The 16,255-nt window shown below is 36.0% G+C and overlaps 1 protein-coding gene and 1 long non-coding RNA gene across 2 annotated transcripts; one reads left to right on the forward strand and one right to left on the reverse strand.

Moving 5' to 3' along the window:
- The first annotated feature begins 726 nt into the window (after nt 1–726).
- LOC107832772 (large ribosomal subunit protein uL14x/uL14z/uL14y) lies at nt 727–2,786 on the forward strand. Its single transcript, XM_075237731.1, is given in 4 exon segments — nt 727–909; nt 1,017–1,301; nt 2,213–2,247; nt 2,542–2,786. Coding segments are annotated over 4 exon segments (423 nt in total). The 5' UTR covers nt 727–896; the 3' UTR covers nt 2,632–2,786.
- Nucleotides 2,787–5,313: 2,527 nt separating this feature from the next.
- On the reverse strand, nt 5,314–6,073 carry LOC107832773 (uncharacterized). The gene is made up of 2 exons (XR_001658635.2): nt 5,662–6,073; nt 5,314–5,572 (listed from the first exon to the last, which is right to left on the reverse strand). It is a non-coding gene; the product is annotated as an uncharacterized LOC107832773 (long non-coding RNA).
- Nucleotides 6,074–16,255: the final 10,182 nt, after the last annotated feature.

A 16,255-nucleotide genomic window follows, 5' to 3' on the forward strand; every position in this document is an offset into this window, starting at 1 on the left:
AGCACTCATAATTAATATTTATATATATAATAATCGTATATAAAATATTAGTAAATACTTAATCCAATTTGAAATTGGATAGTTGTAAGGTAAAGGAATTGTAAGTCAATCCAATTTTGAATCGTGACAATTTGTCCATAAGGACGTTCGGCATTCGAAGAATCTTTCCATTAAGAATGGGATTCAGTGTTTCCGATTTTTCTTTAGAGAGGAAGTGATTTTCCTCCTTTTTATCCACTATGGGTAAGAGGAGAGGAGAAAAAAAAATAGAAAAATATGTAATTGAATACCCTAATTTAAGGCACTAATAATGGATTAATATATGGAGAGAGGAGACAGAGAATAGGGAAAGAGAAGTGGAGAGAAAAAAAGAAAAAATGTATAACTAAATCCCATAATTTAAAGCACTAATAATAAATTGTATATAATTTATAAGTAATCATTGTTTAAGGCGGGTAGTACAGAAAACTACGACAATTTTGGTAAATAAATTTCAAATATTATATAGGAAGAAAAAAATCTCATGATCATAACTGGGCCAAACGAGTACTAGGACATGGGGGCAAATGCACAAATAATCATTCTTAAAAAATTATTTAGAGATTAATCGATATTTATTTTGTCTTAAAATTTAATTTCAGGACAATTGAGACATTTTTATTCTAAAAAATTAAATTAAAAAATTAAAATTCAGAATATATTGGCTAATTACTAAATAAAACATTTTAGAGTGGGTACCTGCGACACTGGACCGGCGCCCATGGTTATAGAAGATAAACAAAACCCTAATCAAATTTGCAGATATAGCTATATAAAACCCTAACGCCTCCAAATACCATTTTCTCGTCAGTTTTCGGTGGATAGAGAGAGGGCCGTGAAGATCGACACTGTCCGCAATGTCGAAGCGAGGTATCATTCAACCTTTTTCCACTTCTTTCTATCATTAGTTGTATTCTTTATTTTCGATATGAAGTTTTTTTTTTCAATTTCTGAAAAATGTGTATTTAACTTTTAAGGACGAGGAGGTTCCGCTGGGAACAAGTTCAGAATGTCACTGGGTCTGCCGGTGGCGGCGACGGTGAACTGCGCCGATAACACTGGCGCGAAGAACCTGTACATCATTTCAGTGAAAGGGATCAAAGGAAGGCTTAACAGGTTGCCTTCAGCTTGTGTTGGTGACATGGTGATGGCTACTGTGAAGAAGGGTAAGCCAGATCTCAGGAAGAAGGTTATGCCAGCTGTCATTGTTCGTCAGCGCAAGCCCTGGCGCCGAAAGGACGGTGTTTTCATGTACTTCGAAGGTATATTCTTAAGAGTATCCTTGTTTTAATTTCGTTTGTGAAAATGAGCTGGAATATAGTGGATTGGATATAGAGGATTTATGTTATAGTGGATTGATTGATATTGAAATTTTGTTTCTGTGATGTGTAGCTGAATTTTTGAATTTTCATCTGTTGATATTATGTTTATGGTTACTTGTTATGGCTTTATGAGGAATTCGAAAGGAGGGGTTGATGATAATAATGTAGCTAGTAATATTTAAAAGAAGTATCTAAACAGCCAAGTAATTATATTGTGATGAATGCATCTTTGCTGGTCTTATTGAACTAGGAGCTCTACTAACCTTGCCCGTGGGAAATTGCTTTATGTATGAAAAAATGACCTAGGGAGATAGAAGTAGTAGGAGTTCAAATTCTACCATTTCCTCATCTCGATTCTTGTTCAATCCATAAACACATGCAATTCAATCTTATTCGTCAATTACTGGATTTTTATTTCTTGTTTGAGCTGCTACATTAGCTGTGAGTTCCAGTCTTTAAGCTTGGAATGGACTAGCATATCACTGCTAGTTCCAGTCTTTAAGCTTGGAATGGACTAGCATATCACTGCTAGTTCCAGTCTTTAAGCTTGGAATGGACTAGCATATATTGGAATGGATATATAGATTCATAGTGTACCCAAGACCCTAACTGATTTAGGACTGAGGGATCTTTTCAGGGCATTGATCAATCCTATCTTTCTATTCAGTCGTAGTTCTGTTTCTCCTCTTGTGAGATGGCTTGCCAGCTTTGTTTCTATGCAAACCACTGTGTTGTGTTTACATATTATTATCTTCTTACTAGCTTAGATGAAGTCAGTTTCTGCTGGTGCATGTCTTCTAAAAGAACACATGAAAACCTGTCTCTGATTCATTTTTTTTTGGGTTCTGCAGATAATGCCGGTGTGATTGTTAACCCTTAGTCTGATTTTTAGCCGTAGCCAGCTCGAACCACCTCAGCCTGGTTTGCCGTTCTAGAGGACCCTGAACAAGAAGCGACAAAGATATCTGATCCAGACACTGCTAAACCACGAGAGATTGTTCATCAACAATTTTGAAAAGTCAAGTAACTTTGTGACTTTAGATTAGGGTAAGGTTGTGTACAATAGACCCTTGTAGTCCGGCCCTTCCCAGATCCCGCGCACAGCAAGAGCTTAGTCCATCGGGCTGCTCTTTAAGTAACCTGCCTTGCTCTTTTCCTTGCCTTATTCTTTAATGTTTCATTTGTAGGGTCTGCCATCACTGGCCCAATCGGGAAAGAATGTGCTGATCTTTGGCCTAGGATTGCAAGTGCTGCCAATGCTATTGTGTAGAAGTAGGGTTCCTGAGTAGTTAACAGTTCTTGTTTTGTTGGTTTTTCATTAAGTTTTTGGATATCTAAGGGCATTGTCTTAGTAAGAATTATTGCTCAGAATTTTGCAGTACTAAAAGGTTTTTACCCATCAAAGACATCAAATGTTTTCATTTCCATGGTTTAGTGCATTTATCACGATGGATACAGAAGTATTAGTATGTTTCTTCTCAGTAGTACTGGTAATGCTCTTCTATCAATGCTTGAATCTCATCTATGAAAGCTTGAAACCTTTCATGGCCTTTTTTGGAGTTACGAAAGTGTCTACCTAATCTGGATGGTCCTCGGGACAGACGAGCATTTGAATCTTACCTAAACTGCTAAGCTTTAGGCATGTTCATTTTTCTCTCCATGTGTAGTTTATTTGTTAATGTAGTCTTTAGTGGTCTCAGGACTTGTTTCATTACTATGTTGTTTTAGAGGATAACTTCAGCATTTTGTTAAACGATTAAGTAGGCTCTTCATTTTTTCTCTTTGAAAAAGTATGCCGTAAACTTTGAGACAGTTTTAACATTGACACATTTGTCTAAATACCACTTGATGGATCGACAAAAGAGTTCATATAGAGGTGTTCACCAGTTGGCTGATTGTGTTAGTTTCCCAAGTTGATTATCTTGCTTGAGAATTCTGTAAGACATTATTGGATTTCTATTATAGTTTCAAAGTAATGTAGAGACCTGTATGCCTTAACTAGAATATCTCATAATATCTCAGTGGCTCATACAAGTCAAAGATCTATAAGGCCGAGGGCGAATTAACTAACCTCCACTTAAACCGTTTTTTTTTTCTTTCAAATGATATCGTACAAGTTCTTATCTACTGTCGTAAAATAACAGTATGATGTGATCCACACTTTTCACTTGAAATTGAGATCACCAATCCGCCATCGCCTGTTGTGGTTCGACTTTACCTTTATATTTTATGATTACCTTGTCTTAGGGGCTCTTCGTTTTCTCTTTGAAGATTATAGATACTTGAAGATGAATCTGTCTGATTAGTAGATATTATTTCGAAATATGAGTACTAGATAACTAAAATTGCATTTTGTCTTTATTTAAAACTTAGCAATTATAAACTTTAATAAAATAATAACTAAATATCATATCAACAAAATATTAGAGCCTCAAAACAAACCTTTTCATTACTATAGTTGTTCTTTATAGAATGAAAAATCCCTTTCAATTACTAGTATCAGTTTTCAACTACTTAGTTGTATTTTTTAATAGAAGAGATGGAAAGGAAAGTGAGGAGTTTATAATAGAGGAAAAAAGATTAGTAGTGACGAAGGTGATGGTGGTGGGTGGTTGTAACAAACTAAAAGTAGACAACTCTCTTTCAATAGAATTGGCCGATGAGGAAACATAGACTTTACCTCTGTGCAAATAACTGACCCATAAGCATTGTCTAACTTATCCATGTTCACAACAGTGGTTGTCGTGATTGTGCAGTGGGAGTAGGCAAAATAGTGATGAAAGTTTATCTTTGTAGGAATTTTTGGACTAATAATACCTGTAGGTTATTAAGACTATATGATATGAACGAATTGCCGATTAAAATAAGTGGTTGCACATTGTCTCGCTTCTATTTTCTTAATAATTTGTTGTCGATATTATTTGTTGTTACTGCTTCTTTTTAAGCGAAATACATAAATGGCAAAATACGTAAAGAGACACCTAAAGTTGGCCGCAGATATCTATCTCTCACACTATCTTACCAAATGACCATATAAACACTTTATGTTGGTTTTAGTGTGTCTAGTAAACACACGTGTCTGACATGGCAACACGACTGAGATACAAACGCTGGGCAGCACGTTAGGTTAAATTTTTCTTGGTTCTAACGGTAAAAAAATTTAAAATTATAATTATACCCGTAATGAATTCCTTTTATATTTATCCCAATTTTCGAATTCCTAAACCTAAATCCATTTTCTTCCCCGACCCTTTTCTGCTTCTATCTTCTCCCTTTCTCTCTTTCGAAGCATTATAAAAAATGGAGGGCACTTTATATTGTCATTATGGTAAAAAGGCAGAATTGATGATTTCATGGTCACCAAATAACCCGAATCGCACGTATCTTGCATGCCAATATGATCGGGTAAGTCATTTTTTAAACTTATATTTTGTTTCTTCAAAATTGTTGGCCAAGACTCCATTTTTATGGACCTTTCTTATTGTTTTACAGGAAGGAGTGTAGATATTTCAAGTGGTTTGAAGATGAATTTCCTAAACAAGATAAAATTGTTATTTGGGAATTTTTGAAGAGTATAAAAAAATACGACGAATAAAAGGATAAGATGAGCAGAAAGTTCAGAATGTTGCTGGTCATTGTGATACTAGCTTGGATTTGTAGATAGTTTTTATGTAATGTTTTTTATATATGTTGAAATTTCGTTGGTTGAAGGAGCTCTTTTGTGTATTGGCATTTATGTAAAGCATGCCATATTTTAATTAGCATTTGCAGTAATTCCAGTAGCTCTTTTGAATGTTGTAATGTAACCCTAAGATGAATACAAGTTGAACCATATTTTGACTAATATTTCAGCATTCATTTATTAAGTTTTTCTGCAAATTTCATTGCTCAAACCATCCCAATAGTCACAAAATAAAATGCCAAACATACATATGAAACATTGCTTGAATAGTAAATAAATAAATTTCAGTTTTAGGTTCATGAAAATGACCCAAGACAAAATACTTGAACAAAATACATAAAGTGAAATGTTCTCCGGTGAGCCTTTTTCTTCATGATTTGCATCTCTTTTTGTTGGTGAAGTTGGTTTCCAATAATAGCATATTTTTCCTTCCATTTCAATCCAGGTGGCTTGAATCCAAGATCAATATTGGTAAGTGATTTATTTTTTAATTGTCCCCCACTATAAATGACTCTTTCACTTGGTCTTCCTGGTTGCAAATTCAAAATTGTATAAACAGTATGACGTATATTAATAACTTGTGATATAGCTATCATATAAAAATATGAAAGAGCTTACATTAAGGACTTGTCTTCCAGATTGTGTGTCTGTGTGAATACCAAATCCCATTTCTCTCGTTCTTTTTTTGCAACAATAGTAGAAATAGATCTTGTAGCAAGCATCAAGAGAAGCAACAGTTGCAAAGCCAACACGTGCATTTGCTGCAGATGTTGCTGTACTTGTAGAATCAGAACCAGCTCCCCTTCCCCTTCCTCTACCAGTTCCCTTTCCCTTTACTCTGCCAACTCATATTCCTAGTCCCTCCCTCTGCCTCTCCCAGTAGAACTTGTATTTCTAATTCTTGTAGTATCTTACAAAGAAGATGAAACACTAAAATATTGGATAGCAGGTTGACTCATTGGCATTGCTTCAGTAGTTGGACTAGATTGTTGAGTAGCAAGTTGACTGTTTGGTGTTGCTTCAGTTGTTGTTCTTTGTAACATTCCTCAAATCTATAAAAATTTTAAGACACGATCAATATAGAATTTAATTTTTTTTAATCTTGTCTTGAGTGCATAAAAATTATACTTCTATTACAAATTTAAACCCTTATGATTGACTTTTGAGTTACTTCTTTATTTATAAATAATTAGATATAGAAATAGGGAAATATTAATAAAGTTAATATTATTAGTAGTAGTTATTAGAAGTGAGTATCATTAAATACAAGTTAGTCAAAAAGAAAAAAGAAAAAAGGGGGCAAGACACTTAAGGATTAGACCTAAAGCCCATAGAGTGGTTGTTGTAAGGAAAAAGCCTAAAGCCTTGGACGGAATAGAGCACGAAACAAAATAGACTTTTAAAGGAGCAAGAATTAGGTGCAGCCTTGCTACTCCCAGCAAAATACTCGTGCAGGGAACGAGAAGTTCTAGGTTTTTTTACAAATCACTAGTTCTTGAACTCAGGTATATAAAATTTTCTATTGCCAATTATCCTTAGTAGAATTTATTTGTAAAATGTGAACAGTAGTAGTATGTAAGAATTGGATAGTTAATTCCCTTCTTTCTCTGTATCAACTGTAAGTTCCATGTTTAGGTATTAAAATTTGAAATCAATTAAGAAGCACTAGTTGTTGTAGAATCGATTATTTGACGGGTATAAATTGGACTGGAGCTTACGTATTGGCTCGAGGAGTTTTGAGGTGAGTTGATATAACCCTTTACTAAAGTGGTTTAACTCACAAAAGCACGCATACAAGGTGTTTGATGAATTGATTGAAAGAGTTAATATGTATTTAATTAGAGCGAGTGAGTACCTATGAACTTAGAATTGTTCTAGCTAAAATTTAGATGATTTATTCTGATATATGTACATAAATTTTAGATTTTTGTGTTACTCTTATATGTCGTTTTCATGTTAAAAGTTCATGAAGAAGAAAGAATCTTTAGAAATACTTTTGAATGTTTATTTCATGCTTATGCCATGTTTTACATTTAAAGATACCAGTATGAGTATGTATAGGTTATTGTAGAAAAGATTTAGACTTGAATGGTAAAGAAAGTTGAGAAGTTAATTTAGACCCTAGCTAGGTCACACATAAAAGTTTATTTTAAAGTATTTTTGGGAGTATCCTTTATTCTGAGAAGGGGTTTTTGTCCAGGCCGAGGGTCCTTACCAAGATGTTGACTTCCTAAAACTACTCGTGGCAAAGTAGGGAGCAAATGAACCGAGGGTCTCATTGATGAGAATTTGCCTAGCCAGGCTAAGGTATGATACATGAGCACTGAGAACCATGAAACGAGTGGCACAACGTGGATTGGGCCTATTCGATCAGGTTGGAATCGAACCCGTGCCGATCACACGGTGACTAAGACAGAAATAAGTGAGCATAATTGGAACTCCCGAAGCATAAAGTGAAGTATTTTTTTATAAGAAAGAAAAAGAAAAAAAAATCTTTTAGAATATTCATAAACTGTTGTTATGAAATTATTTTAGAATTTTTATGTTTTCCATGCATTTGGAATCTTTTCTTGTAATGTATATTTTATCAAGTCTCGTTCTTTACTTTAGTGGGGGGTCGTTGAGACTCACTGAGTACAGTGTATGGTACTGATATTCTCTTTTGGGAACCTGCGTTGGTCCGTGGTACAACGTAGGAACCGATTTTGCAGGCGAGCAGGCTACATGTTAGGACTTCCCTCACTTCCAGTGCTATTGGCGAGCTTCGCTTTTGTTCGTGGAGTATTCCTTTGAGTCATCATTATTTAGCTATTTCTTTGTTTACTTGAAGAACTAGCCAGGGAATCTCATGTCCTAAGCAATGCGTCAGTTTATCAGTAGAGGCTTCATAGACACAGTCGGTGGGTTACGATTCAGATGTTTTTAATAATAACTTTGCAGTATTTCAGTGGTTACTACGAATAAAATTTTGGTGTTGCTTATTTTAGATATTCAAATTAATTAAAGTAGTTGATTAAAGTATTGCGTTGTTGCATATAAAGTTTGAAGATATAATAGCTTTGATAAGCGCAGATGGTTCGCTCGGTCAAGTTTAGCGATCGGGTGCCATTCACGGCTTATTCAAAAAATGGGTCGTGACAAACTTGGTATCAAAGCATCAGGTTTATGGAGTCCTAGGGATCTATGAATCTATGTCAGTAGAATTTGGTTTATGATTATGAAGCGCGCCATACCTATAAATAAGAGGCTACAAGTATTTAGGAAAAGTCTCATTTTTGTCATACGTTAGATCGTGCAGTAGAGCCAACCTCTAATAAATTATCTAATGTATTCGTTTCTCCAAAACTAGCAGAAATGGCTCGTACTCGCAACTCTGACACCGATATTAGAATGTTGCTCAAGAAACTATTGCTACTATTATGGCTCAAGGTAGAACTAAGAAGGCTTCACCTCAGAAAATAAGGGTAAATTCACAAAGGGGTTCAAGTACCCCGGGTTGAACATGAAGAATGGGTGGAGCATAATGAGCAAATACCTCAGGATCTAGTACCACCCTCAACAGCAGTTCCGACTCAGACATCTATATCTCGGGAGGTGGGTTAGATGTTTAATGATGTCAACAATGCTATGGAGATGTTTAAAGCCTTCATGGTAACCAGAATGGGATAATAGATGAGATTCCACCTCAATCAAATAGACAGAACAATCTGGGTCCTCAAGAGTTAATCAATTTTAGAAGTTGAGTCCTCCGTTGTTCTGTGGTGCTATAGTTGATGAAGATCCAATGTTGTGACTAGAGGGTGTCAAGAAAACCCTTCGAGTGATGAAGGCATTTGATGATGAAGTTGTGGAGCTATCTGCCTACCAGCTTAGAGATGTGGGAAACAGAAAGAGATGAAGATGATGGTCCGCCTACTATGGAAGAATTTGAAGAGGCATTCATGGCTAATTTTATACCAGAAGAGGATAGGAAGCTAAGGCTACAGAGTTTGAGCAGCTCAAGCAAGAGAATAAAAGTGTACAAGAGTACTACATGGAATCCATAAGTTTGGCTAAGCATGTTCCTCACATGGTTAAGACATAAAAAGCAAATATCCACAGGTTTGTTAGCGGTTTGGCTTACCACATTAAGGATACCACATCAGCTGCAGCGGTAGGAATGACATCTTTCTCTTATGTTGTAGGTTTCTTCAAGCACTTAGAAAAAGACATACAACAAAGGAGAGAAGAAAAAGAGCATAATAAGAAATCTCGGACATCAGGTAGGTTTAGTGGTACATCTAGCGGAGGAGGAATGGGTTCCTTCAACAAGGGGTCATTAGCACCAGCTCAATCTAGTCATCAGTCAGGTGGTGGGTTTTCCTTCAGCCGTACTCAGGGTTATGGAAACCAGTCTCGCTAGAATAAGAATTTTAGGACACCATCCTCATATAGACAGAGTCATGTTCAGCAACATTCACAATAGCAAGGTCTTTGTGGTACATGTAAGTGACAACATTCAAGTCAGTGCAAACTCGATTTAAAGGTTGCTATCATTGCGGAGATAATGGTCATATAAAAGCAAACTGCCCGAAGTTGCAACATAATTTTAGTGGGGAATCAACTCGTCCTTATAGTTCCTCCGCTACTACAGTTGTACCACCTCAGGCTCGTGGTTCTCATAATGAGGATGGACATGGGGCAGACAGAGGTGCAAATCAAATTACTCAGGATGGGGGACAACCCAGTTTGTTTGCTATACTTGATCGTCAGAGTGCAGACGCATCTCTAGAAGTTATTACAAATATACTTCTAGTCTACTCAGATAATGCTTATGCCATAATTGATCCAGGTTCAACGTTTTCGTACGTGACTACATACTTTGCAAATAATCTCGGTCTAGAACCTGAACAACTAAGTGAGCAATTCCTAACATCTACTACAGTTAGCGAGTCAATGAATGCTACAAGATACTATAGAGGTTGTACAGTTTTAGTCCAAGGTCACTGCACCGAGGTCGATCTCATAGAGTTAGAAATGGTGGATTTCGATGTGATCATAGGTATGGATTGGTTATCTTCTTGCTATTCCATGTTAGATTGTCATGCCAAAATAGTCAAGTTTCAATTTCAAAATGAAGAAGTCTTAGAGTAGAATGGTAGTTTAGCATCGGTTGTGGGTAAATTTATTTCTTACCTTAAGAGATAGAGAATGATCGGTAAGGGGTGTCTCGCCTATCTGGCTCACATCATTAATCTAGAATCAGAACCACCAGCTCTTCAGTCCATACCAGCTGTTTGATAATTTCTAGAAGTTTTCTCAGATGACCTTCCCGATCTTCCTCCTGGAAGAATCATAGACTTTGGCATCGATCTCATGCCAGGCACTGAGCCCATATCTAATCCTCCTTATAGGATGGCTTTGGGAGAACTTAATGAGTTGAGAGAATAGTTGAAAGACCTTCTTGACAAAGGATTTATCAGGCCGAGTGTTTCACCGTGGGGTGCCCCGATCCTGTTTGTCAAGAAGAAAGATGGGTCTCTTAGAATGTGCGTCGACTATCAGTAGTTGAATAAATTTACCATTAATAACAAGTACTCACTGCCAAGAATCAATGATTTATTTGATCAATTTCAGGGTGTAAAGTACTTTTCAAAGATAGACTTGAGGCCGGGGTACCACCAGTTGAGAATCAGAGAAGAGGATATATCTAAAACAACCTCCAGGACTCACTACGGGTACTGTGAATTTCTAGGAATGTCCTTCGGGTTGACAAATGCTCCAGCTGCATTCATGGACCTCATGAATAGAGTTTTCAAGCCATTACTTGATACCTTTATTATCGTATTTATGGATAATATTTTGGTATACTCTAAGAGTAAGGAAGAGCATGCAGAACACCTCAGGATAGCCTTGTAGACCTTGAGGGAGAATGAACTTTATGCCAAGTTTTCAAAATGTGAATTCTGGTTGCATTCAGTGGTATTCTTATGCCACGTGGTATCCAGTGAAAGCATAAAAGTAGACCCTCAAAAGATATAAGTAGTCAAGAACTGATCAAGGCCGACAACGTCAACCGAAATGGGGAGTTTCTTGGAGTAAGTTGGCTACTATAGAAGGTTTGTAGAGGGATTTTCTTCACTTCCAGTTCCATTAATCAAGTTGACTCAAAAAACAGTTAAGTTCCAATGGTTAGACGTTTGTGAGCAGAGTTTTCAAGAGTTAAAGAAGAGGTTGACCACTGCACATGTGTTAACCTTGCCGAAAGGTTCGGGTGGGTTCACACTATATTGTGATGCCTCTAGAGTTGGTCTTGGTTGTGTTCTTATGCAAGATGAAAAAGTTATTGCTTATACTTCCAGGTAGTTAAAGAATAATGAGAAGAACTACCCCACACATGACTTGGAGCTTGCAACAGTGGTGTTTGCATAAAAGATATGGTGACACTACCTATATGGCGAGCATTATGAAGTGTTTACAAATCATAAAAGCCTCATGTACATTTTCAAGCAGAAAGAGTTAAATTTGAGACAGAGAAGGTGGCTCGAGTTATTGAAGGATTATGATATCAATATCCTTTATCATCCTGACAAAGCTAATGATGTAGCAGATGCACTTAGTAGGAAGTCAATGGGTGTCTTGGCCTATCTTGCAGTACAAAGGCGACATTTGGGTAGAGAAATTCAAAAACTGGCAAATGATGGGATTAGATTGGATGAGACCGAAGAAGGAGGTATATATGTTCATGCCTTAGCTTAATCCTCTCTTGTTGCGCATGTTAAGGCTAAGCAAGATGAAGATTCATACTTAGTGAAATTAAAAGAAGGAGTCAAAAACATAGAGATCACTGCTTTCATTCTAGGAAGTGATGGAGTTTTGAAGTTGAATGATAGGTTATGTGTTTCAAATGTAGATGGTCTTAGAAAGGCCATAATGAAAGAAACTCACAGCTCGAGATACTCTATCTACCCAAGTGCCACCAAAATATATCTGGATTTGAAAGAGTTGTATTAGTGAAAAGGCATGAAGAAGCAAGTAGCAGATCATGTGGCCAAATATTTGAATTGCCAGCAAGTCAAAGCCGAGCATCAGAGGCCTGATGGCCTGGCTCGGGATATAGAGATACCATAATGGAAATGGGAGATGATTAATATGGATTTTGTAGTAGGTCTGCCTCGCACATACCGTAAGCATGATTCAATTTGGGTTATCATAGACTGACTCGCAAAGTCCGTCCATTTCCTATCAGTAAAGACAACAGATTCCACAGAGAAGTATGCACACTTATACATCAAAGAAATATTCTGATTGCATGATACTCCAGTTTCAATCATATATGACAGAGGCCCTCAGTTCACGATACATTTTTGGTAGGCATTTCATAAAAGATTAGGTATCAAGGTCAACTTGAGCACGACTTTCCATCCATAGACCGATGGTCAGGCAGAAAGGACCATTCAGGCTCTCGAAGATATATTGCGAGAATGTGTTATAGATTTTAGAGGTAATTGGGATGATCACTTGTCACTTATAGAATTTGCTTACAATAACAACTATTAGACCAGTAATAGTATGGATCCTTATGAAGCATTGTATGGACGAAGATGTAGGTCTCCAATGGGTTGGTTTGAACCAACAGAGGTGACGTTGATCGGTCCATAGTTTGTTTGTGAGGCCTTAGAGAAAGTTTCGCTAATCAGAGAACTAAAAGCAACTTAGAGTCATCATAAGTCCTATTCTGACAAGAGGTATCGTGACTTAGAGTTCATGGTTGGTGACAAGGTGATTTTGAAAGTTTCACCAATGAAAGGAGTTATGAGGTTTGGTATGAAAGGAAAACTTAGTCCTAGATTTATCGGACCTTATGAGATTATAGAAAAGAAGGAAAAAAAGGCTTATGAACTAGCATTGCCCGTTGAGTTGTCCTATGTTCATCTTGTCTTTCATGTGTCTATGCTTAGAAAGTACATTCATGATGATTCGTATATAATACCTACCAACAACATAAAAATTAAAGAAGGCTTGACTTATGAGGAGATACCTATAGAAATTCTCGATAGGCAAGTAAGAAAGTTGAGAACGAAAGATATAGCATCGGTGCGTAATCATGATTCCAAAGAGACTACGTGGATGGTCGAGGAAGATATGAGGAAGATGTATCCTTATTTATTTGAGGATCAAGGTATACGAACTTAAATTTGGCTTGGCATTTATATTTTATTTATTAAATACGAGTTAGCATGTGTTTATGCCCCTGCTAGAGTATACTTAGTTAAAGTAAATTGGTTTCTGGAAGAGTATATTTTTTTTGTTTAAATATTTAGTTCCCTGCCAAAGTAATTTAACTCATTAAAAGTGATTAAAACCTTGCTAAAAGTGTGGTAATTTAGATTGTGATTGCTTATTATGGTACCTCCTAGTCGGAGTGTAATTAATTGGTTTATAAGCTTTGTATAGTGCCTATAAAGGGCCTTTGTGGTGTATTAGGTTGTTGTTGGTGTAGTTGTGTTATTTGTGATAGTATTTTTGGATAGTCCAATTTACAGAGAAGGCTCTACCGAAATTTCTAAAAATTTAGGGAGTTAGCCAAATTTTGAGTCCTTTGGGAAAATGAGTAGTGCTAAGAAAATTTAAGAAATTCAAAGACTTAAGGAATGACTGTTGGCTTAAGAATAAGGCCCCAGCAACATTCGAGGACGAATGTTTTTAAGGAGGGAAGATTGTCACATTACTCAAATCTATAAAAATTTCAAAAAACGCTCAATATAGAATTTATTTATTTTTAATCTTGTCTTGAGTACATAAAAATTATACTTCTGTTACGGATTTAAACCCTTATAATTGACTTTTGAGTTACTTATCTATTTATAAATAATTGAATATACAAATAGGTGAATATTAATAAAGTTAATATTATTAGTTATTAGAAGTGAGTATCATTAAATACAAGTTAAGTGAAAAAAAAAGTTGGGGGGGGAGGGGGGAGGCACTTAAGGATTAGACCTAAAGCCGATAGAGTGGGCTGTTGTAAGAAAAATGCTTAAAGCCTTGGACGAAATAGAGCAGGAAATGAAATAGACTTTTAAAGGAGCAAGAAACAGAGGCAGCCTTGTTGCTCCCAGCAAAATACTCACGCATGCACGGGAAGTTCTAGGTTTCTTTACAAATCACTAGTTCTTGAATTCAGGTAAATATACAAAATTTTATTGTCAATTATCCCTAGTAGAATTTATTTATAAAATGTGAAGTGTAGTAGTATGTAAGAATTGGATAGTAAATTTCCTTCTTTCTCTATATTAATAGTTAGTTCCATGTTTAGGTGTGAAACTTTAAAATTAATTAAGATGCACTGGTTGTTGTAGAATCGATTATTTGACGGGTATAAATTGGACTAGAGCTTATGTATTGGCTCGAGGAGTTTGGAGGTGAGTTGATATAACCCTTTACTAAAGTGATTTAACTCACAAAAGCACGCATACAAGGTGTTTGATGAATTACTTGAAAGAGTTAATATGTACTTAATTGGAGCAAGTGAGCACCTATTAACTTAGAATTGTTCTAGCTAAAGTTTAGATGATTTATTCTGATATATGTGCATAAATTTTCAGATTTTTGTATTATTCTTATATGTCGTTTTCATGCTGAAAGTTCACGAAGAAGAAATAATCTTTAGAAATACTTTTGAATGTTTATTTCATGCTTATTTCATATTCTACATTTAAAGATATCAGTATGAGTATGTATAGGTTGTTCTAGAAAAGATTTAAACTTGAATGGTCAAGAAAGTTGAGAAGTTGATTTAGACCCTTGCGAGGTCACACAGAAAACTTTATTATTAAAGTATTTTTTGGAGTATCCTCTATTCTAAGAAGGGGACTTGGTCCAAGCCGGGGGTCCTGACCAAGGCGTTGACTTCCTAAAACTACTTGTGCCAAAGTAGGGAGCACACGAGCCGAGGGTCTCGTTATTGAGAGTTTTCCTAGCCAGGCTAAGGTATGATACATAAGAGCTGAGAACCATGAAACGAGTGGCACCTCGTGGATTGGGCCTATCCGATCAAGTTGGGATCGAATCCATGACGATCACACGGTGACTAAGATAGAAATAAGTCAGGATAGTTGGAACTCCCAAAGCATAAAGTGAAGTATTTTTTTATAAGAAAGAAAAAGAAAAGAATTTCTTTTAGAATATTCATAAACATCTGTTATGCAATATTTTAGAATTGTTCTTAGAAACTTTTTGTTTTCCATGTATTTAGAATCTTTGCTTATAATATATATTTTATTAAGTCTCGTTCTCAACTTTAGTGGGGGGTCGTCGAGACTCACTGAGTACAGTGGATGGTACTGAAGTTCTCGACGGTACAACATAGGAACAAGTTTTGTAGGAGAGTAGGCTACAGGTTAGGACATCCCTCACTTCAAGTGCTATTAGTTAGCTCTGCTTTTGTTCGTGGAGTATTCCTTTGAGTTATTATTATTTAGCTATTTCTTTATTTACTTGGAGAACTAACTAGAAAATCTCATGTCCTGAGTAGTGCGTCAGTTTATCAGTAGAGGTTTCATACAGACAGTCTGTGGGTTAAGATTCAGATATTTTTTGATAATAACTTTATAGTATTTCAGTAGTTACTATGAATAAAGTTTTGGAGTTAGTTTATTTTAGATATTCAAGTTAATTAAAAGTATTTGATTAAAGTATTGCCTTGTTGCATATAAAGTTTGAAGTTATAATAGTTTTTATAAGTGCAGATGGTTTGCTTGGTCAAGTTTAGCGATCAGGTGCCGGTCACAACTTGTTCAGAAAATGGGTCGTGACATTCTTGGTCTTTCTTGAGGCTATAAATAACAAAAAAAGGGTTAGAAGAGAAAAGGTATGTATATTAATGAAAATAAATAAAAATATGTACATACCCCTGATTTGCACCCTTTTTTGTTGAGGCCAGCTTGGTGGCAGTTAGAACGTGTCATCTTGGCTCATTTCTTGAATGTTTTTCCCTATTTCTTTTTTCTTGGTTCATCCTTGTCCTTTTCCTACATCTGTTGGGTCTACCAGGTATTGGCTTAATCAATAGGCAAGAATGTTTAGTATAATACCTTTTGCTTGTCAGACATTACTGTTAATCCATCTCTTACACCAGGTTCTAGATCTTGAATGAGATGGATTAAGAACCAACTCCAAGAATGTTTAGTTTCTTGGTCAATAACTGCCCAGGCTATTGGATACATTTGCT

The sequence above is a fragment of the Nicotiana tabacum genome, chromosome 19 (assembly GCF_000715075.1).
Source record: "Nicotiana tabacum cultivar K326 chromosome 19, ASM71507v2, whole genome shotgun sequence".
Classification (NCBI taxonomy): domain Eukaryota; kingdom Viridiplantae; phylum Streptophyta; class Magnoliopsida; order Solanales; family Solanaceae; genus Nicotiana; species Nicotiana tabacum.